The sequence below is a fragment of the Gossypium hirsutum genome, chromosome D09, assembly GCF_007990345.1.
Source record: "Gossypium hirsutum isolate 1008001.06 chromosome D09, Gossypium_hirsutum_v2.1, whole genome shotgun sequence".
In the NCBI taxonomy this organism is placed as follows: domain Eukaryota; kingdom Viridiplantae; phylum Streptophyta; class Magnoliopsida; order Malvales; family Malvaceae; genus Gossypium; species Gossypium hirsutum.
Genome location: NC_053445.1, coordinates 28,563,859 through 28,585,493, shown reverse-complemented (window position 1 = coordinate 28,585,493; position 21,635 = coordinate 28,563,859). Strand labels below are relative to the sequence as shown.

At 34.7% G+C, this 21,635-nt stretch overlaps 1 protein-coding gene across 1 annotated transcript in view; it reads left to right on the top strand.

The window, feature by feature from the left end:
* The first annotated feature begins 5,300 nt into the window (after nt 1-5,300).
* Nucleotides 5,301-21,635, top strand: part of LOC107891970 (myosin-8) — a 33,666-nt gene continuing 17,331 nt past the window's right edge. Inside the window, exons 1-17 of the mRNA XM_016816903.2 lie at nt 5,301-5,749; nt 6,589-6,717; nt 8,332-8,475; nt 9,893-10,038; nt 10,113-10,272; nt 10,434-10,492; nt 10,592-10,751; nt 18,067-18,216; nt 18,300-18,436; nt 18,534-18,680; nt 18,790-18,891; nt 19,221-19,278; nt 19,368-19,469; nt 20,398-20,435; nt 20,566-20,692; nt 21,201-21,371; nt 21,463-21,594. Coding sequence (XP_016672392.2) covers nt 5,747-5,749; nt 6,589-6,717; nt 8,332-8,475; nt 9,893-10,038; nt 10,113-10,272; nt 10,434-10,492; nt 10,592-10,751; nt 18,067-18,216; nt 18,300-18,436; nt 18,534-18,680; nt 18,790-18,891; nt 19,221-19,278; nt 19,368-19,469; nt 20,398-20,435; nt 20,566-20,692; nt 21,201-21,371; nt 21,463-21,594 — 1,965 coding nt within the window. The 5' untranslated portion in view covers nt 5,301-5,746. The remainder of the gene's footprint in view (nt 5,750-6,588; nt 6,718-8,331; nt 8,476-9,892; nt 10,039-10,112; nt 10,273-10,433; nt 10,493-10,591; nt 10,752-18,066; nt 18,217-18,299; nt 18,437-18,533; nt 18,681-18,789; nt 18,892-19,220; nt 19,279-19,367; nt 19,470-20,397; nt 20,436-20,565; nt 20,693-21,200; nt 21,372-21,462; nt 21,595-21,635) is intronic.

Sequence of the window (21,635 nt, the reverse complement as noted above, 5' to 3'; positions counted from 1 at the left end):
TTAACACGCCGGTGCTCAACTTCTCAACCGTTGACTGGTACAACACCGATCGAGTTATACGATAGTTTGGGTGTAGACAAATTGTGTCAGTCGATCCACAACAATTTGCTGATGTCTACAGTAAGACAATAAGGGGAAAAGATGCAACAGATTGGAGCGTTGTACATAACTCCTGCATATAGCACTATGGAATTCTCAGTACGACAGGCGGCCTGATATGCACTCCTACATGTTTGACTTCAATCCTTCAACTGAATACATGCAATGATATATGACTCGATGGCGCGTTTATTTATATGGTGGAAAACTTATGATAGTACTGGATCACGGCTACAGACATGGAAGTCAACCTATGGGGGAGCTCGACCCAAAGGATCAACATATGGCGAAGCTCGACTTGGAGGACCAACCTTTGAACATATCGGACCAATGGGTTGACACTTTTTGTGATGGGTCGCAGAGCAGTTCATATCACCCGGATATGGACGATTCGAGTTCATATCACCCAAAGCAACTACCGATATGATTTGATATGTTTGGTAATAACATGTACTCCACCCCGCCTCAAGTCACATTCAATCTTGCTGCCAATCCTCCTGATTGTACAGTACACCCCAACGTCCACCCCGTCAATAAAGGCCCGTAAATTGCTATACCTCAAACAACGATACCACTCCCCGGTCATTCAAATTTTGATACATGTAAATTTCAAGTGTTATGTAGTATTTGTTGTATTGGTTTATAATTCCACAACTTATGTATTAGTCTTTTTAGTATAACTTATAATAGCTTTTAAAGTATTAAAAGTTGCAACAGTTAATTTTAAATAGAAGCTTAACACTAAATAATACAAACTTTATTTCCATAAGACCATAAAATGCAAACATTGGGTACAACATTTAATTTCCTTCAGATCAAGAAGATTGACCAGTATAGACATTTCCATGGGGACATTTACTCCGATTGTGGCCAACTGTTCTACATATGGTGCAACCCTTTGGATCGACCTATTCTTTGATATCCATGTCGTTCCAAATCCTCATTATTTTCGGTCAACCTTTGACTTTCCTACGTAGTGACCGATATGACAACATCTCGAACGCAGGCGATTGCACTTCCCATGTTGATACATCCCTTAATACGGGGAATTCATTACCCCAAATACGCAACATACATTCAAAGGTGTACACATCATCGATATATTTTTTGACATTCAAATTATAGGTAGTACACGCTACAACCACATGTGCACACGGGTACCGTAGTGTTTGGAACATCTCACACTTATATCGCCTATTTTGGAGATCAACTCTATAGGATCGTGGTGGGGTCCCTGATCGATGATCAATGTACTCTGTCACTCGGAAAGTTTCCAAGTTTCGAGAATATAGTTTTGCATTCATCGGCCTGGCCCTTTGAGTGTTCTCTTTCATGGCATCCCTGATATATTCGACGTGTACGTGTCCTGCCTCAAACTGTTGTGCTTGTTTCAACCTTATTTTTGGCATTAAGGTTGCTAACCTGTAAAATGTAGCTGAAAAAACTTCTGAAATTGGCAAGTGACACGTACGCCTTAAGACGGGGTTAACGGCCTCAATGAGGTTGGTCGTCATATAACCATATCGGTACCCCTTGTCAAAATATTGATCCCATTCCATGGCTCCATGCTACCAAACCACTGTCTGAGAAAAGGTTTAGACCCCACCATATCAATCTCTAACCTCGCCAACTTATGTCTGAATCGGTGTGCTTCCAGCTCGTATCCAATGTATGTATTCTGATAAAACACGTTGTCATCCCAATTAGGAAATGGACTTGAAATATTTACAAATACGAATTTAAATATGATATTTTTACCATGTCACGATTCATTTGCGCCAGTCTTTGTTCTTGTACTCATTGTGAAAGTTGACAGCGATGTGACGAATACAGTAAATGGACCTCCACGGAACCTCGGATTATCAAATCGTAGCAACAAAGCCCTTCGATCTGTCAGAGATAATACAAATGTTGTCTTGCCTGACAACATGCCTCCACAAGTTCTGAATGAAATATTCCCACGATTTAGAGTTCTCCGACTCTACGATGGCGAAAGTGATCGGTATTTGCATGTATATTCCATAAATCAACGTTCCATCAACCTGCACTAACAATTTGCAGTGGGAGAAGGCCCAACACATGGATCGAAAGTCTAAAAAAATGACAGAAAATTTATCTCCCTAGTTCCAATTGTCTATTCGAGGCTCTATAAGGCAACGTTTGCAAGTCCACGATAGTTCATGGGACGTACTCCATCATCGCTAAAATCCAACCTTGAAGTTCATTGTATGACTCATCCCATTCACCGTACAATTGTTGCATGGCCATTTGTTTTGCCCACCACGCTTTCCTGTACGACACTCTGTACTAGAATCGGGCTTGCATGTCCCCAATCAATGTCGACATAAGAATGATTGGGCCATCTTTCACTAGTGGCATGATGTAATTGTAAATACTTTTGGCATCCAATTTCCGGTAGTCTTGAGACATACGTGAGGCAGTGCATGTATGACGGCCTTCTAATTTTTGTATTTGCCACTGTTGAGTCTTCTATATAAATGTATCCCGAACCCGCGCGACACCCATTACCGGCTCTCCAACATTCCCCAACATATAATGTCGGTATAGACTTGGAAACCTTGTAATCAATCGACAATTTCATGTTGTACTGTTTGATGGCAAACACACAGTCCATCTTGTTCTCAAACCGTTACCCAACGAACAACTCTTCCAATTGTGGATTTGACGTCAATATATGAACAGGTACTATATCAAAATACTCAAGGAAATCGGATGCATGCGCTGCATCTAGATCTACGTTTAACATGCCGCCTCCAAGTTCGTTTTGTAAAATAATGCCACAAATCGGGTTACTGAATGAAGGGCCGTAAACATCTTCAACCTCCTCCGGGCCTTCATCATCGTTATCCTCCGGAACCTCATCAACATCGAGGTCATTAAAATCGTCAACATCCTGATCAGAATCTTCACCATTATTGGTCCTTTTTTCGACATCTGTCTCGGCTCTTATTATCACCTCCGGATGTATTTGTAGACGGGGACTGGGGTATGGTTGTTATACGAACTCCTACCATAATTTGGATTTTTGGGTATCTATGATGTCTCTCTGCATTCTTACTGGTTTGTCCATTCAACATTAATATCAAAGTCAAATCCATGATGTTGACTTTTAGGACTAATATTCTCAACAGGCTCTAAGTCCACTAACTCAACAAATAGCTCAACCAGTTGGGGGTTCTCACTCCTAGTCGACCACCATATTTTCATCATAGTGCCCAAGTCATCATCATCTAACAGTTGCATCTCACAAAATTTCAATAGATTTGTAGAGATCAAAAACTTGTAAAATAATCTGGACGTCGCCCTTCCACAACGGATTGCTATTTTCGCATTGATCTTTCTTTTCATTTCTGTTAGCTTCACTTTTTTTTAATCGCAACCCTACTCTTTGTCGACCTTGAAATACACAATCAACATCACCTTCTACAATTTCACCATAAAAAAAAGTACACCAAAAACATCTCGTTATTCATCTTCAACAGAAATTTTGAACTCTCCTACTAAACACAACAATTTCACCATTTTATATATGTTAGAGAACCAAGTGGTGGAGCCATAAAGAATTGCTCTACCAAAATAAAATATCAAATTTTAAGTTTTTATATTAAAAAAACACATTTTAAAAAAAGTACACTTATAATAAAGTGGTGGAGCCATTTTAAATGGCTCCACCAAATAAAATATTATTTTTTAAAAATTTTAAATATAATTTAAAAAATGTATAAATAAACAAATATTATAAAACATTTAAAATATTATAAAAAATAATAAACAATTAAAAAAAATTTCAAAAAAAATGTTTGAATAAACAAATATTATAAAACATTTAAAATATTATAAAACAAATAATTAAAAATTAAAAAAAACAAATAATACACAAATAAAGAAAAACAAATCAAATAACAGAAAAAAGATAAAAGGTAGCAGAGGTGTTAGAATCTCGTGGCGCCAAATTATTTGGCTCCACCAGAAAAAAGAAAAATTTGTTTAAAGCCCCCCATTTTTTTCAAAAATCACAATATTTTCTTAGAATTTATATAGGTGGCGTCATTCTACATGACTCCACCAAAAAATTGATTTTTTTATCCTGATTGTTGATGTGGCATGTTGGTGGCACCAAACACTTTGGTTCCACCAATTTTTATTGTAAATTTTAAGTTATTTATGTATTTTATCAAAACATAGGTCATTTACGTAATTAATTAAATTTTTTGGGTTAGTTTTATAAAAAAGTCTAAAAATTTTGTTTTTATAGCTGAATACATTACAATATTTTTTTCTTTTTGTTTGTTTTTTTTTCTTTATCTCTATTTCTTTGTTGTTCTGCTTATGTTTCTCCTTTTTTGCAAGTTCTTCGTGGTGACGGCAAGGGGTCGAGTCAATGACAATGGGAGCCTTGCCCCTTGCCATTTCGGTGAAATGGTGGTAGAGAAGGCAGACCTCGGGACGTGGGTGACTTCGAGAGGTGTGCCTGCTAATGTGACAAAGGCGGCGGCTAGAGACTTAACGGAATTAGGGTTTTCTGTTTTAGATTTAGGATATTGGGCTATTGTGCTTTGGGTTTTTTTGGGCTTTAGGGTTTTAGGTTAGCAGATTGCGTCTTGGGTTATTGGGCTTGTATATTTGGATTTTTTTGTAATTGAATTGTTATTTAATGGACTTTTTATTTGTGTTTTATTTTATTTATTTTGTTCTTTTTAGTTTTATTTTATTTGAGTAGGACGAATTTGACCTGTTACAGGCAGTTTGAAGATTCGATCAGAATGTTTCAAGGAATCAATTCAAAATTTGATTCATACTTATTTATGCGATAATTAAAAATTTTGTATATTAAATATATATAATTGTAGAAATTATATTTTTATATATAGTATAAATAATAAATTTTTAATCCAAGTAATTGTAATAATATTGTTATAATAATATCTAAAAATATTATGAACTTGTACATTTTCAATAGTCCGGAAACTTTTTCCACTCCCTATAAAACATAAGTACTTCATTATCCAAACGGGAGCGTTTTGTTAATTCGCAAAATCCAGTAAAAGGAAGGCACTCTCAGTAAATATCCTCCAAATTCAAGGGTAAATAAGGAATTTTGTATTGTAAATGTCGAGTTCACGCTTTTACGTCGTTCTGGAAAACTTAAAAACGGGAGGGAGAAGAAGAACGAAGAAAAGTTACAGAGACGAGGGAGTGTTTGTGTATATTTTTGATGTTTGCACTCTCATGCATTGACATATAGGTGTTTAAAGGTCTGCAATTGTTTTATATATACCAATATATTACCGAATAAAAGACAATATATCATATTATTGGATAATCAATGTGACCTCTTCTTCACCCCTTTCACTTCCCTATGAAAACGAAATGGAAAGGAACGGCATTGCCAATAATGATTGTCTACAATTGTAGAGAGGCAAGGAAGAGATGCATTTGGTCCAATTAGGGAAAAGATATAGGGAGGAAGCGAGGAGTGTGGAAGTTGTGTTTCTTGGTTGACCATAGAGGCAGGGATTTGGAGGGAATTATTTTGTTTTTTTATGACGATTCGTTTCGCATTTATGCGTTGAAGGATATCAAGGGTTTATTGGCTCTGCCTTGGATCTGAACCTAATCAGAAACAATGGTTTGCATTTTGTTTCCTCTATGATTTTATTTATTTTCACTCTTTTCCTCTTTTTTCCTATGTACCGTTAATTGTTTCTGTTGATTTTGGATTCTATTTCGTGAATGAAGAGGTAGCTCATTTAACTCCAATGAAGTAATCAAATTGAAAACTGTTTCTACTTTTTTTCCTGGATGCTGTTTGTTTCTTCTATTTCGTTGTTGGGTTGATTCAGAAATGTTTAAATGTGAATTATTGGGTTTTGAGATCTCTTTTTTTTAAAGTTCATTATGATTATACCCTTTTTTTTATGAGAGAAAATTAGTTTTCTTTAACTAATTTCAGTTTCTAGAGCCTCATTTCTCTTTTTCTTGGTAGTCAGGATTCTTGATAGATAGTAATCTGGAAATTCTTATTTGAAATCAATTGAAAAATAGCACTATAGGAATTTTCTTAACGCAATTCAGTCAATAATTTTCCCACAGCAGTGTGAGCATAAAATACTAGCCTCGTGTGAAGCAGCTAGCTTAGTAGAACTTACGGCAGCTTAGGGTGTTGACAGCCTTAGCCCTGTCTTTTAAGAGTTCGTTTTATTGACTTGAATATGTGATTTCCAAGTAAAAAATTAATAATGTTTTACTTGATAATTGAAGGATGTTACAAAATTGTTTTAGATAATTATAGGGTGAGAGAGATGCAGAATAACCAAAGAACAGAGGCATTGGATGGTGGTCAGAAGATGCACTGTATAACCCTTTTGCTAGCCCTATATATCTAATTGCACAATGCAACTTAATTTTATGTTAACGAGTCTCTATTCCTTCACCTAGATATGCTGATGATTTGACATGGTGTCACAGGTTGCTCCATCCAATATTATTGCTGGATCTATTGTTTGGGTGGAGGACCCTGAGGTAGCTTGGATAGATGGGGAAGTTAAAGAAATTAAAGGGGAAAAGATTACAGTAAAATGTACATCAGGGAAACTGGTGAGTGTTTGTTATACTCTTTTTATTTTTTATGTTATGGAAGGACCAAAATATAATATTTTGATTACCTTTTATTGCTAAATATGTTAAACTTCCATCCAATAATAGTTTAGATACAAACCAATGATTTACTTATTTCATGAAGGATTTTTTGCTTTGTTTCTTGCGGTTATGAAACTTGTTTATGTATATTAAACTAGAATCGAAGACTTGGCATACAGAAAATCACTATCATCCTAGTTTAATGAACTTGGAAGTTTTAAATTATATTACTGAATTTCCTTCACGAGATGATATGATTTTCATTATGTTTTGTGAATATCTAGAGATTATGGCTAAACAATATATCATTCCAAAAAAAATACAAATGTAGCAAACGTGGAAGACTATAGAAGATGTTATTGGTCTTCTAGTACTTGGTTACCAATAGTTTACTATATGTTACAAGATAAGTTGGTGGAATTTAGTTTAAGCTGGGATTTCTTTTGACCTTGTTGATAGGATACTTTTAGGTAAAATAAGATATAAGCACATATAGAGACCTAGAAATGAAACCTTCTAACTTTTGAGTTTGGTCTAGGTTTCTGCTCAAAATTACTTTGAGACCATTATGCTAGTGTTGACATATAAGTTAAACCCCCCTAATGTTTTACTCATGATTTTATATATATATATATATAGGTAGTGCCATCGTATCTAATGTGATGGACTGTGGCAATAGAAGGGCTCCTTTGTTAAGTCATATATAGTGTAGGGTGTTAATTTCTTGTAGTTGGAAGTGCAAGGAGGTGTTAGCATTTTAAATCAAATGTGGGTGGTCTTGCTAACCCTTCAAATTAGGGGATATTGCTTATGCTTGGTTTTTGGGTTAGAAAGCAAAATGTAATTTTTATTTTAAAATATGAGCTAATGCTGAGAAATTGGAACTATTTAAATGTGTAAGGCTACACGAGATAATAATTTTTTTGAACAGAAAAAAGGGTGGTAGAACGGATAAATGCATGTTGATCATGCATCATTTGTGCTAAATATGCACTCGGAAGTTCATTTTACAGCTCTTGTTGCATAACTATTCATGTTGGCTGTCCAGAATCCAGATATTCAACTGTTCATTTCCTGCGAAAGAATAAATAAATAAATTAAGAAAAGAGGCTTTCCATTCATTCAAAATACTGCAATAAGCAAACTAATCCTGGATATGTTTTATGCTTTAGAGAAGGACCTATTGGAGTGATTAATAAGGAAATAAGAATAGGATCTTCACTGGAGCAGTAACTTCAAGAAATATTAGGGCTCAGAATATTCAGCTAGCGTATAATCTGGTAAAGACAACAAAAGGCTTGAATTGTGGATTTTTCCTTATATTTACTTTTATTCTTACTTTCTTCTAGGAGCTCATGCTTCATTGTTGCTGCTGGTTTAAAACTTCTTGTTAAACTTTTGTTGTGTAAAATGTAGATCTTTCAATGGTAAAACATATGTCTTCAGATTATGGACCTGGTTCACTTTCAGCGATAGGCATCTTTCTTCAAGCTCTAATTTTCCTTCACTATATAGCATGAAATCAGAGTTTGAAAGGCTTTTGGGTTTTTCGTTCCCTTTTACCTTGTGTAGGTTGTGAGCAAGACATCTAATGTGTATCCAAAGGACCCTGAATTTCCTCCATCTGGTGTTGATGATATGACAAAGCTAGCATATTTGCATGAACCTGGAGTTCTGCAGAATTTAAGATGTCGATTTGATATTAATGAAATATATGTAAGTATATAAGACGATTTGCATCCTGTTATCCATTTCATTTTATTGTTAAAATGTTTAGAGTTGGCAAAGGTTTCTCAATGTTGAGAGAGAATCTTTTAGAGAAAAAAGAATTTTTATTCTGTCATTTTTTGTTAGTTACAATAAACTCTATATATACATGGTAAAAATCCTAAAACAAGAAACAACCACAAAGCATGATATCAAGCCCTTATAATGGGCACAAAATACAACAAATACTCCTAAAATATCTCTACCAAGCACCAGTTCACATCCCTTGATTTTGACACCCCCTCAAGTTGGGATATGAATGTCTATCATGTGCTACATGGATTTCATGTTCTTGAAAATGGTTTGAGGTAATGCCTTTTTAACAATGTTTGTAATCTGGTGACATGTAGCTAGGTAGACTAGTAACACAATTGGTGGCCCTAGCATTTTTAATTGTCTTCCACAAGTCCAATATCTGAAATGCACACATAATTGGGAGGAATCAAGCAACACAATTGGTGGCCCTTGTAAACTTGTATGTAGCAATTTACAATCAAGATTGAGCACAAACAGTAATGCACCACAAATTATATCCTTAACTGCAGTTGTACCAGTCACCTTAGGGAGAATGATGAGCAATAAGTACCAATGCATTATCACATCATGGACTATATTTATGAAAAATAGTGAAATCTCTTGCCATATGATTGAAAGTCCTTGAATCCAAAAAACCACAAGCTAGTTTTCCCATGTCTAATACTTATAGTAATTGGATAATTACCATTTTGTGCTATTGAGATTCTCAGGTTGAAATCATCTCTAAGACTGAGTTTCTTCTGTTGTTCACCATGGCTGATTTTAGGATTTTTGTTGTTTTTATCTTCTTAGGAATGATTCTGAACCCGCTCTAATAACAATTTGAGAGTGGATTTTTTAGAGAGAAAAAAGTTTTATTCTCTATCATACAGTTTTGTTAGTTACAATAGCCTCTCTCTATATACTTGCTAAAAATCCAAAAACAGGAAACAATCACAAAGCATGTACTAAGTCCCTAATAAAGGGCGCAAAATGCAGCAATTTCTCTTAAAATATCTTTACCAATCATTAGTAAACAAAACTTACTCCTAAAATATCTCTGCCAAGTATCAGTTAACATCCTTGATTTATAGACTTAAATTATTTTCTCCATAGCATGTTTGTCAGATTGCATTCCTTTCTATCTTGTTCAATTTAGTATGAATTTATGGAACTATTTACTCAGATTAGTTACTTCACATCTTGTTTCACACATTGCAGTCCTTTTGACCATGGTTTATGATGTCCAACTGTTAACATGTGGCTTTACTTTGTTGCACGGTTGTTCCATTTTTATTCTGGAGATAATGCATTGTTTTCTGAAGCTAAATGTGTTGATGTGTTATTCCAGACCTACACAGGAGGTATATTGATTGCTATAAATCCTTTTCAAAGATTGCCACATTTATATGAAAATCGCGTGATGGAAAAATACAAAGGGGCAAGTGTGGGTGAACTTAGCCCACATCCATTTGCTATTGCAGATTCTGCCTATAGGTAACCTGTTTTTGTGTTCTCTTTTCTTTTGCATTGTTGTTGTGCATTATTAGTGTAATAAATGTTGCAAACAGACAGATGATTAAGGAGCAAATAAGCCAAGCAATTTTGGTAAGTGGGGAAAGTGGAGCTGGTAAAACAGAGAGTACAAAGATGCTTATGCAGTATCTAGCTTTTATGGGAGGGAGAAATAACAACACAGGGGAACGATCTGTGGAGCAAAAGGTCTTGGAGGTATCTCAAACTCCGTAACTTATTCAGTTTTGCAATATGTGAAATTGATCAATTTGATGTTGCATTCTTGGATGTGAGGTTCCCCCTTCCCCTTCTTGGAAACTAAGATTTCTTGAATAAAAGTATTCTTTTTCATATCTTTTTTGTTCTTACCTTTGTAGTCAAATCCTGTTCTAGAAGCATTCGGGAATGCGAAGACTGTCAGAAACAATAATTCAAGGTTGGAAATATTTTCTCATAATTCATTCCTAATGTTTGTGCAAGTCACTTGATTTATTTGACGAAAGACTACCGCTGATTGAATATAATGTAATTTTAGTCGCTTTGGCAAGTTTGTGGAAATTCAGTTCGATGGAAGGGGGAGAATTTCTGGAGCTGCAATAAGGACTTATTTGCTAGAACGATCTCGTGTTTGCCAAGTGTCTGATCCAGAGAGAAACTATCATTGCTTTTACATGCTTTGTGCTGCACCGCCAGAGGTAAAAGTGTCTTTGAGTTTTAATAATTTGCATCTAGTTTAAGATGTTTGTTTTAGAAAGACGTTAAGAAAGTGAAACATGTCTAGAATCTAGGATCAAATAGGGAAGGTTCATGGGGGATACACTGGCATTTTTCATGAATAGACTAACCAAAGATGTTAATGGGGAAAAGGATGTCAATGCTAGTGTGATGTGTAATAGGATGGATGATTTATTAACAAGTGTTGAGAAAGAACTTGGTGAATCAAAGGGCGTGGCTCAGCCATATACAAATGCATCATGGTGGAATAAGGAAGCAAACAAAACTATTAAGAACAAAAGAATCTATTGAAGAATCCTATATATGGATACAATGAATTTTGAGAATAAAAAAGTAGCAAAGGAGGCCAAGAGAGTTGTAAGGGAAACTAGAGTGAGAGCCTATAAAGGCATTTCTGACAAATTGAACTTAAAAGATGGAGAGGTATATTTATAGTCTCGATTAGATGAAAGAGAAAAGGACTAGATTTAGGAACTAGTAGGTGTTCAAGGATAACAATCTTGTGGTCCTCATTGAAGGTTGAAGAGATTACAAGGAGATGAGGAAATATTTTGATAAGCTCCTCTTATAGTCTTGAATATATTGTTAAAGGACATAAATTGCAATTTTATGTGGATAAGGCCTTTTGAGCTCAAAGGCCTTGTTGTCAAATGAAGATTGGAAAAATAGTAGGTTCGGATGCAATTCCTGATACGGGGTTGCGCGCGGACCAAGATCGAGTTGCCAAGTCACGAGAAACTCCTACGAAAACCCTAAACAATTAGATCTGAAACGAAACAGAAAAATTAAAAGATTAGAACTTTGAATTTCCAGATCTGAAATAAAATCCCCAAATCAGCAAAGAATCAAATTGAGAATAGAAATAAGTGTTAGGGTTCTTGAAACCCTCAAGGAGATTGTGATTCTGCCCAATTGAACACCAAGATAGTTTTTCCCAAATTTCGACAATCTAATTTCACCCAAAAAGAGTATGGAAAAACCCTAGAAATTGGGGATTTTTGGGCTGATTCCTTAAGATAGAAAAAGGCTGAAAACACAATAAGAACAGAAAATAGATTAGATAATGATTCAGCACAAGTAGAAATAAAGAAAGAATTGACAGTAAGAAATTAAAAGATAAGTCCTAAGAAGCCTTGAAATCTCGAAAGATCTCACAACTCCCTTCAAACGGCTCTAATCTCCCCTCCAAAGAATATCAATGGCAAGAAGAAGGTTGAAGATGGCTCCCATAATAAAAAAGATTGTTAAAACAACTTCTAAAGAAAACTCAAGAGAAAATCCTTGAAGAACTCAAAGAAAATTCTGCTCTCAGCAAATCTGAAATTTTAATAATAATGATAAGTGTTTAACAAGGTGGACAGCCATGCCTTTAAATAGGCCTTATAACTAGTCCTAATCTAATTAGAAAACTAAAATAAAAAAACTCCTAATTATTTTAATATGGAAATTCGGTCAAAGGTCATTTTATCTAGGACTCTTGGACTGAATATTGACATAAAAATTTAAACTAAGTAAATAAATAAATAAAAATAAAAATAAAACTTTACAACTTGGGCCACTTTGACAATTTGGCCTGATTTTCAACTAAGTATGGATGAATTTCTTGATTGGGCTGGGAATTTGCTTATTGGGCCTCGCCTTCAAGAATTTGGGCTTTTGTGACTCGTATCATTCCCCCCTTCCTCAAAAAGATTCGTCCTCGAATCTGAAAAATCAAATGAACTCGACTTTCCTCTATCGAACGGGACTAATGGCAATTGAGTCCACTGAAAAGAATAGCCATGAGATAGTAAATAGCAACGGAAACAAGCTTGTAGTCTAATCATAAGCATAACAGAACAAGTATAACGCATGTGAATGGACAGATTCAGATTACCATGCAAACAATCTAATTTACTCACCACTGCCTCGTCAAATATTTGAAACAAAGATGGACATGTTTTAAGGCATTCAGTCGTCTCACATTGTTCCCACAAACCATGAATAAATTGCGAGTAATAAATCAAATGGTAAACATAATCGTCACAAGTAGGTATTTGAAAAGATTCACATGGTTCACAGAGTTGCATAATCATACCATGCATTAATCGACGGTCTATAGATTCACTCACACATGCATTATCAAAAACAAGAATCTTTTTATCAACCATCAAAACAGATAGATCATCAATAAATAAAATAGGACAGTCAAGCACGTTTCGATCTAAGTGTTCATCAACACGATCTTTATCACTATCCGAGGAGTACAAAAGTGTTTCAAAGGTTTCAAGCATCTTACCTCGATAAGCAGAAGAATAAGGGTCGATTTTACCTTTTTCATTTAAAACAAACTTTCGCTCATCGGGGGCATAGTGTAGTCGAATCTCCGTTGTTGAGTTAACCTTTGTCAAATGGAACTCAAACTTCATGTACAACCACATAAACTGTTTAAGGCACGAATATAAATTGAAAACAAATTTGGAAAATTTCGTTACCTTATTCTCCAAAACAGATTTGGACAAATTCGAGGATTTTACACAAGGTAAATCAAGAGAATAACAAATCACGCTTCTTTTTGTAATGACTTTATCAACCACAATCGAAGAGTAACAATTAATCGGATCAAAATGAGGGGATCTTTTAAGAACTAAGTCACCAAAAGTTTTATCAATAATTTTCAAATCTGCACTGGACTCGGTTTCTAAAATTTCCTTACCTCGCTTACCTTCGGGATCATGTAGTGTGATTTCATCTTTGCCTAAGTTGATTGTATGAAAGCGTCTTTCATTTGAGAGGTATTGAAGTTGCAAGTTATCTTTCAATCTTTCGGGAACCTGAAAAGTAGCAACACAAGAAAAATTCATATCTTGGTTAGTGGAAACATTCCTCACTAGCCTTTCCTCGTCTTTTTCTTTTGTTTCTTTTTCTAACTCATTTTCTCTTCTTTCTTCAACTTCTTTTCAAATTTCTTTTCTGTTTCACATTCCTTTTCACTCTCAATCTCTTTTGCTCTTTTCATTCTTTTTTTCTTTTTCCTCACTTGTTTTAACAGAATTTCTCAGTTTGATTTGGTCCTCATGGACTTGTTCCGGAGTGAGCGGCACTAAGGTAAGTTTCATTCCTTGATGCTTTAAAGAATACCTATTGGTACGACCATCGTGAGTGACTTTTCGATCCAGTTGCCATGGTTCTCCTAGCAATAAATGGCAGGCTTGAATAGGTACTACGTCGCACACGACTTCGTCTTGATATTTACCGATAGAAAAGGCGATGCGCACTTGTTGAGTGACCTTAAATTGGCTTTCGTTGCTAAGCCCTTGTAGTTGATAAGGTCGTGGATGCTTGGTAGTGGTTAAGCAAAGCTTTTCCACCATCGTCGTGCTGGCTACGTTCGAGCAACTTTCACCATCAATAATAACTCTACAAAGCTTACCTTGTACATGGCAGCGAGTATGAAAGAGATGTTCTCGTTGCTGCTCGCTCTTTGGTTTTGCCAAAGAGGGTTGTCCACGATCATGAAGATCATAATCAGTTCTAGGGACACGCCGAGGAGCGCGCCTATGAGCAGGAGGCTGGTTATCCACATCGTCTTTAATTTGATCTCGATATTGAGGCTCTTGATTCAACCGCACCTCATTGATAGTAGCAGTCAACGCTCGAAGTGCAGCAGCCTGTTCGTCCAACTGTTGTTGGAATTTTTTAAATATGTCACTAGTATTATCACCTGTAGACATTTTTTTAAAACCTGCAAAACACTCAACACTCAAAAATAAAAGTTATCAAACCTCACCGTTAATCACTCAAAAAGAAAAAATCAAATTCTCAATGAGGTCGAATTCAATCTTGTGAGTTCTTTATCAGAGTTTATATCAACCAATTAGAGAGTGTGAACCAAACTACCAAAGAATCCTAATTTGCACTAGGATGCCAAAAACTGACGAGACACCAATTGATTCGTGTTGCACCTAGGAAGAAGTTGTGCACACGTTTAAATCCTATTAACACAAGAAACAAGAAGGTGTTAGATAACGTAAAGGAAGAATAAAGGGAAACAAATGAAAACCTACAACTAAGAATCAATAAAAATTGCTGAAAACAGAAAACCCGAAAAACTGCGGAGTAACTTGACAACTTCGTTCGAGGTGTTACCGATCTCCAAAATCACGAAATTAAATCTGGAGTGTCCTTATATATTGAATTTTTGATCTGAAAATTTTGGGCACCAAATTCAACCCGCTAAATATTTTTTAAAATTTTTATTGAATTTCGTATTTTTTATTTTTTTGACTTTTTTGACTGATTTTTTTGCGGGAATAAATTTTTATATTCAATCACAGTGCCAAAAATATGTATGTAAAATTTCAGATCAATCGGACAACGTTTACCCACTCAAATGAATTTTTTAAACAATTTTTCTGGGTAAAACTGCCGTTTATGCTTTAAAAAATAGAGATCAGTTTAGAAATCAACCAAGAACACCCAAAACGCCCAAAATCTGATACCAAATGATACGGGGTTGCGCGCGGACCAAGATCGAGTTGCTAAGTCACGAGAAACTCCTACGAAAACCCTAAACAATTAGATCTGAAACGAAACAGAAAAATTAAAAGATTAGAACTTTGAATTTCCAGATCTGAAATAAAATCCCCAAATCAGCAAAGAATCAAATTGAGAATAGAAATAAGTGTTAGGGTTCTTGAAACCCTCAAGGAGATTGTGATTCTGCCCAATTGAACACCAAGATAGTTTTTCCCAAATTTCGACAATCTAATTTCACCCAAAAAGAGTATAGAAAAACCCTAGAAATTGGGGATTTTTGGGCTGATTCCTTAAGATAGAAAAAGGCTGAAAACACAATAAGAACAGAAAATAGATTAGATAATGATTCAGCACAAGTAGAAATAAAGAAAGAATTGACAGTAAGAAATTAAAAGATAAGTCCTAAGAAGCCTTGAAATCTCGAAAGATCTCACAACTCCCTTCAAACGGCTCTAATCTCCCCTCCAAAGAATATCCATGGCAAGAAGAAGGTTGAAGATGGCTCCCACAATAAAAAAGATTGTTAAAACAACTTCTAAAGAAAACTCAAGAGAAAATCCTTGAAGAACTCAAAGAAAATTCTGCTCTCAGCAAATCTGAAATTTTAATAATAATGATAAGTGTTTAACAAGGTGGACAGCCATGCCTTTAAATAGGCCTTATAACTAGTCCTAATCTAATTAGAAAACTAAAATAAAAAAACTCCTAATTATTTTAATATGGAAATTCGGTCAAAGGTCATTTTATCTAGGACTCTTGGACTGAATATTGACATAAAAATTTAAACTAAGTAAATAAATAAATAAAAATAAAAATAAAACTTTACAACTTGGGCCACTTTGACAATTTGGCCTGATTTTCAACTAAGTATGGATGGATTTCTTGATTGGGCTGGGAATTTGCTTATTGGGCCTCGCCTTCAAGAATTTGGGCTTTTGTGACTCGTATCAATTCCTATCTATGTTTGGAAATTCACCGGCGATGTCAGGGTTGAGTGGTTGACAAACTTATTTAATAGGATATGGAGAAGTGATAAGATGCTTGATGACTGGAGGCAAAGTACCTTGGTGCCTTTATATAAAAACAAGGACGATATTAGTTTGTTTTCATGCCATGAGATCCACCATTGAAGTGATTCATCTTTTGAAACAAATCATTGAGCGGTTTAGAGTGTCATGGTGAGATTTGGACATGATTTTTGTTTATTTAGAGAAATCTTATGACAGAGTACCTAAAGGCATTCTTTGGTGTGCTTTGAACATGAAGACAGTTTCCTTCAAATATGTTAGGATAATATATGTAAGAGGATGTAGTAATTAACATAAGAACTAGTGGTGGATTTACAGATCAGTTTCTGATTAAAGTAGAGGTGCATCAATGATTGATTTTGAGTCTTTTTCTCTTTGGAATATTAATGGATGAAATAATGAAAGTCATTCCAAATTAAACAACTTGATAAACACTAAAAGCTTGAAGACTTAGATTGAGCAGATTGAAGATTGATTACATGAAGTTTATGTTTAGTAGAAAGGGAATAGTGATAAAATGTGATTACACTCTATGGTCAAGTGATATTAATATATATATATTTGGACAAAGAAATCAATAGTTGAGTGCTTTAAGTACCTAGGTCAATAATTCCTAAATGATGGGCTGATTGATGGAGAAATTAATCATAGGATCAAGGCTTGGTGGCTTTAGTGGAGAATCACAATAGGAATTCTATTAATTGTAATATACTTTCTTGTTTGAAGGGGAATTTCCATAGACGGCTACCAGATTGGCTTTGCTTTATGGTGCAAAATGTTGGGCTAAAAGAACCAACATACGCAAAAGATAAGTTTGGCTGACATGCAAATATTAAGATGGATGCGTGATAAGACTTGGAAGGATAGGGTTAGAAATAAGGATAGTTGTCTCCAAATTGGAATAGCTCTTATATAGGACAAGGCGAGAGAAAATTGTTTATAGTGGTTTGGCTAGATAGGGCCCGTATTGGGGAATTCAATTTGTTAGAAGGATGGAGCAAATGGACATTGCAAATGGTAAAAGGTTGAAAGGGAAACCAAGAAATAAAAAAGGTTGGATGTGATGCATAATGATGTGAAACTATTAGAATTTGAAGAGAGGATGGTGGTGGATGGGAATGATTGGAAGGGGAGAATTTGTGTATCCGAAGTAAATGTTTCTATGTTTTGGTTCTAGTAGCTGACCCCATTTATATTAGAACTAAAGCTTTTTGGTTTAGATTTGGTCTTCACAGGTTAATTCAGGTTTTATTTTGTAAGGAGTTCTAAAAAAATCAAGTAGAAGTCTTATTTGCACTTAAGCTTGCTCTTTTGTTTAGATATAGGTTTTTTTAAAACAAATGATTATTCTTTTAGACTGAAATGTAGGGTATAAGAAAAGCAGTGATCTTTAAGTTGCTTCAAAAGATCTCTAATAATATATCCTGCAGCACTTTCAAGTTGTATAGGTTAGCGGTGATGAATTCTGGTCATTATTTTGAATTTTTTTCCAAGCTAAAATGTGTTATAATAGCCATGTTTAGAGCTCCATAATCTAGGTTTGCAAAGGACACAGTTACTGCTACATGAGACTAAAACTTTTTTTTAGCCTTGGTGATACCTTTAGTGGTAAAAATGTCAACTCCATTATTCTAACATCAAGTGTTATTTTTGCCTCCATTGAATTTTTTTTGTTACTAAAGAGGCATCTAAAACTTTTATGGTTTTATTTTCTAATACATGTTATCAGGATGTTGAGAAGTTCAAAGTTGGAAATCCACGAACTTTTCATTATTTGAATCAGTCAAATTGTTTTGAGCTGGATGTACTAGATGATTCTAAAGAGTATCTTGAGACAAAGAGAGCTATGGATATTGTTGGGATCAACCAGGCAGAGCAGGTAATGCATCTTGATTTTTATTTTCGCTGGGATATTTGACTATGATTTTTTTTCTTTTGAACCTCTTCTTGTTACTATCTCAGGAGGCAATATTTCGAGTTGTGGCTGCTATTCTACATTTAGGAAATGTTGAGTTTGTAAAGGGAAAGAAAACAGATGGTGCTGAACCTAAAGATGATAAATCTCGGTTGCATCTAAAAACTGCTGCAGACTTATTCATGTAATTCATCATTGCTAGTTTTATACTTAGATGTCCATGTTATTGTCTTCAAGGGTATATTTGAATGGAAAAACACTAATATGCCTCTCTTGTTTAGGTGTGATGAAAAGTCTCTTGAAGACTCCTTATGTAAACGTGTTATTGTGACTCGTGGTGATCGCATTACAAAATCTCTTGATCCAGCTACTGCAGCTATCAGCAGGGATGCTTTGGCCAAAATTGTTTATTCAAAATTATTTGACTGGTAACTTTCTATGTACCAGTAGATTCATTCTGGAGAGAAACATGTAAAGGCACATATTAAATACATCTCATTTATGATTTTCTGGACATTCTGCACTTTGGTTTCCCAGGCTCGTTCAGAAGATAAATATTTCTATTGGTCAGGATCCGGAATCAAAATTCTTGATTGGTGTTCTGGATATTTATGGATTTGAGAGTTTCAAGACAAACAGGTGCTTAACTGGTATGCTTTGTTTTCATCATTTACAAACATCAATTTCTTTCATGGCATCCCCGTGCTTTTTTCATGATTGGGATGTCTAGATAGGGAAATTTAGTATTTTAAGTCTATCAGATTTTAAAAATTTCCTTGACGATTATTCAGGGTCTATATTGTTGATTAACTTTGTGGGTATTACTATTTCTCTTTCTTTGCTAGTTTGGGTTCATCCTTCCTGCACATTGTGTCTGCTATTCAAGTTTTACAGTGTGCAGAACTATAGACAATGTTCCTTTGTTTGGTTCTGTAAATACCTACATGATTCATTTTCATTGTACACAGTTTTGAGCAATTTTGCATCAATTTGACGAATGAAAAGCTGCAACAGCATTTTAATCAGGTTTATACATTACATTGATGCTACTGTCTTTAGGTAATTTTCAGCTTTTAAAGCAATGCTTAAAATGACCAATGCCGTCATTTTTCCAGCATGTTTTTAAGATGGAGCAGGAGGAATATAAAAAGGAACAAATTGACTGGAGTTATATAGAGTTTGTTGATAATCAAGATATTCTTGATCTTGTTGAAAAGGTACAACATCAGTCCTTTTCCATTTTGTCATTTTTATGCCAGTGTCTTATTTGCAATATGCAATTTATGCGAAAAACTCTGCATATATATATAATACACATATATGCCTTGAATGTGTGTGTGTTGGGGTGGTGGGTGGGGGTAGTTTTTCTAAAATTCATATGGATATGTAAACCTTTTAAAGAAGTATGAGGAACTTTAAATGATGCTATCTGATGACTAAGATTATAACTTGGGTGATGGTGGTTTTATTTATTGGATGCTAAAATCATGAAAGATTATTGTCTGCTTATGTTAATGAGAATCTTTTAGAAAATTTATGTTACAATTGTAAATGCAAGTGACAGTGTTAAAGAAAGATGATTTGTTGAATGCAGCAAGTTATTTATACCTGAGAAAAGCCTACTTCTATTCTGTAGGAGACTTATTTCTACAAAACACTAACAAACAACAAAATTTTAAAAAAACGACAACAACAGCAAATTCAAAATAAATGATAACACCAGCAAAATTTAAAATAAAGGATACACTTGAAAATTTAAACACATGCTTAATAACAAGCTAATGTCATGAAAATTTCAAGGGAAAGTCCCTTTTGGTTTCAATTCTTCCCATAGCACTGTGATTTAAAAACTTGCTTAATAACTACTAATGAATAAGTACTGTTCTCATAGGGTTTAAGCTGTTAGTTTTACATGAGAAAGTTATGAAAATACCCTTAACTGTAAACAAATAAGATGTGACTTTTCTTTTGGTCAGATTAACTGTCTAACATCTTTTCGGAATATATCTTAATCACATGGTGCTAATTGAAAAAAAAAGTGTTATGTGGGAGAAGTTGAAACTGTAGGGGTTTGGTGGAATTAATCCATATTTTAGTACTCTATTGGATAGTTTTAACTTATAATGTTTACTTTTCTGCTTGCAGAAACCTGGTGGCATCATTGCTCTTCTTGACGAGGCTTGGTAGGTATCAGATACATAACAATGTTAAACCACCATTTCCATTTTAAGAAATTGGGTTTATCTAATTTTGATTTTCTTTTGATTTTATAACCTTTGAAATTGTGACAATAACTCTTGTTATTTTTCATAGCATGTTTCCTCGATCAACGCATGAGACATTTGCGGAAAAACTCTATCAGACTTTTAAGGACCATAAACGCTTCGTTAAGCCTAAGTTGTCACGCACTGACTTCACCATTTGCCATTATGCTGGTGATGTAAGTATCTTTATGCTGTGGCATCCTTATGAATCACATCAAGGAGGCACTTAATGTTAAGCTAAAAGATAAGGCTGTTGGGAATATCTATTTTGCTCTACTAAATTTATATTATCTAGTGATTTTTTCCGCTTATGACACCTTATACCCGTTGACATGATGATCTCCAGCTTGGAAAAGACAAGTTAAACTTGACTAACAAGCACTGCCTAAACTGGTCAAGATTAAAGGACAAATCCAATTAGCTAATTCTACTCAAACTTCAATTAACAATCCATTTTAGCAAATGCTGAATCTCCTAAAAAGCCTCGATTCGAAAAATTAAATAACATAAACCGGTAGCATTATTTTGTACCGCAAGTAATTCAACCGACAATATTTGATATTATATAAATGTAAAGTGGTCTCAATATTAGCTAGAAATGTTATAGTATCAGATATCATTCTGTAATCTACTTATGAAATAGACAATTCTTGAGCATTTACTATGAAGTGATTTTTGCTACAGGTGACTTACCAAACCGAGCTATTCCTGGAGAAGAACAAAGATTTAGTTGTTCCAGAGCATCAGGCTCTCTTGAATGCTTCCAAATGCTCTTTTGTTTCAAGCTTGTTTCCTCCTTTACCTGAGGAAACTTCCAAATCATCAAAATTTTCCTCAATAGCTACTGGCTTCAAGGTCTGTCACTGCTCCAGTGTCTAAATCAAAGGCAAATTATATACATCATTTGTTTTATTTGATTTTCACTTATACTATCTATTTTACACAGCAACAACTCCAATCTTTACTTGAGACTTTGAATGCCACTGAACCACACTATGTACGTTGTATAAAGCCAAATAATGCTCTTAAGCCAGGAATATTTGAAAATAATAATATACTACAACAACTTCGTTGTGGGGTGAGTTTTCATGTTTTGGTCAATCCTTGCTTTGAGCAGCC